Source organism: Gossypium hirsutum, chromosome D06 (assembly GCF_007990345.1).
Source record: "Gossypium hirsutum isolate 1008001.06 chromosome D06, Gossypium_hirsutum_v2.1, whole genome shotgun sequence".
NCBI classification, from domain to species: domain Eukaryota; kingdom Viridiplantae; phylum Streptophyta; class Magnoliopsida; order Malvales; family Malvaceae; genus Gossypium; species Gossypium hirsutum.
This window is the reverse complement of record NC_053442.1, coordinates 16,257,601-16,259,756: the sequence shown is the minus strand read 5'-3', so window position 1 is coordinate 16,259,756 and position 2,156 is coordinate 16,257,601. Positions and strand designations below refer to the sequence as shown.

General features: G+C 42.2%; 1 protein-coding gene across 1 annotated transcript; it reads left to right on the top strand.

Annotated features, from left to right (window-relative positions):
* Positions 1-517: 517 nt before the first annotated feature.
* LOC107899934 (uncharacterized) lies at positions 518-1,788 on the top strand. Its single transcript, XM_016825669.1, has 2 exons — positions 518-1,098; positions 1,674-1,788. The coding sequence occupies exons 1-2, from the start codon at positions 518-520 to the stop codon at positions 1,786-1,788; spliced, it is 696 nt and encodes a 231-aa protein (XP_016681158.1).
* Positions 1,789-2,156: the final 368 nt, after the last annotated feature.

Here is a 2,156-nt window from a genome sequence, read left to right as displayed (position 1 = left end):
CTCAGTAAAAAGTTCAATGAATGCGAGACAAGATATTCACCAATCGAGAAGCTATGTTGCACCTTGATTTGGACAACTCGGAGATTGAGGCAGTACATGTTATATCATACCACTTGGCTAATCTCAAAACTAGACCCACTAAAATACATGATGGAATCAACTGCTTTGAATGGAAGAATGGCCCGATGGCAGATCTTGCTTTCTGAATTTGACATACTCTACGTGAATCAAAAGGCTATAAAAGGGAGTGCAATAGCAGATTTTCTAGCTAGTAGAGCTCTAGAAGATTATGAGCCTTTGAACTTCGATTTCCCAAATGAAGATATAGTGTACGTGGCAACCACCGAAGAGGATACTCAAGGGCCATACTTGGAAATTAAACTTCGACGGGGCCTCAAATGCTGTAGGCAATAGAATCGGAGCAGTCTTGGTATCTCCAAGCGGAGATCATTATCCAGTGACTTGCAAATTGGATTTTGATTGTACAAACAATATGGCCGAATACGAAGCATGTATCATGGGGATTCGTGCAACCATAGAGCGTAAGATTAAAGTGTTAGAGGTGTATGGAGACTCTGCACTGGTAATCTATCAGCTCAAAGGAGAATGGCAGACAAGAGATCCCAAATTGGTCAACTACCGAAAATTAGTTATAGAACTAATTAAGGAGTTTGATGATATCACCTTCTGCTACCTTCCACGAGAGGAAAATCAGATGGCCGACGCTTTGGCTACATTGGATGCTATGATCAAAGTGAATAAACAGGAAGATATGAAGCCAATCCGAATGAGCATTTATGAGGCTCCAGCCCACTGCTGCAATATTGATGTAGAAGAAGAAAAGGACGATCACCCCTGGTATCAAGATATGCTACGATACGTGAAGAATAGTGAATACCCGGACCGGAAAATAGAGAATGATAAGAGAACGTTAAGAAGGATGGCTAGTAACTACGTCTTAGATGGAGAGATCCTGTATAAAAGGGGCAAGGATCAGGTGCTACTGAGATGCGTAGACTCTGTTGAGGCCAAAAAAATTTTGGAAGAGGTCCATAATGGTGTCTGTGGAACACACGCCAATGGTTTCACAATGGCAAGGCAAATCATGAGATTTGGATATTATTGGTCTACCATGGAAAGGGACTGCATCAAATATGCCAAGAAATGCCACAAGTGCCAAATTTACGGAGACAAAATTCATGTACCTCCCTCACTTCTCCATGTCATGACTTCCCCATGGCCCTTTTCCATGTGGGGCATGGACGTCATTGGGCCAATATCGCCAAGAGCTTCAAATGTGCATCGATTCATCTTTGTAGTAATTGATTACTTTACTAAATGGGTGGAAGCCGCTTCATATGCTAATGTCACAAAGGCAGCGGTCAGTAGGTTCTTAAAGAAGGAGATCATATGTCGATATGGAATGCCAGAAAGGATAATATCAGACAACGCGCTAAATCTGAACAACAGTACGATAACGGAGATCTGTAGCCAATTCAATATCAAGCACCACAACTCATTGCCATACCGCCCAAAAAAGAATGGTGCAGTGGAAGCAGCTAATAAGAACATCAAGAGGATTGTGGGGAAGATGACTGAGACTTATAGGGATTGGCATGAGAAGCTCCCATTTGCTCTTTTTGCTTATAAAACATCTGTTAGAACCTCCACAGGGGCAACGCCTCTCTCATTGGTCTACGGAATGGAGGAAGTTTTACCCATCGAGTAGAGATTCCTTCCCTTCGGGTCTTGTCAGAGTTAAAGTTGGACGAAACAGAATGGGTCTAATCTCGATACGACCAGTTGAATCTTGTCAAAGAAAAAAGGCTAAGAGCTATTCGCCATAGTCAAATGTACCAAAAGCAAATGATGCGAGCTTACAATAAGAAAGTTCGTCCCAGGGAATTCCACGAAGGAGATTTGGTACTGAAGAAGATCCTTCCCATACAAAAAGACTTTAGAGGAAAGTGTATGCCAAATTGGGAAGGACCATACGTGGTGAGGAAGGCCTTCTCTGGAGGAGCACTGATATTAACTGAAATGGATGGAAAGACTTTGCCTAATCCAATAAATTCAGATTCAGTGAAGAAGTACTTCGCTTAAAAAAAAGGGGAGAGGCCAAAGTGAAAACCCAAAAAGGGCACTTTGTGACCAAA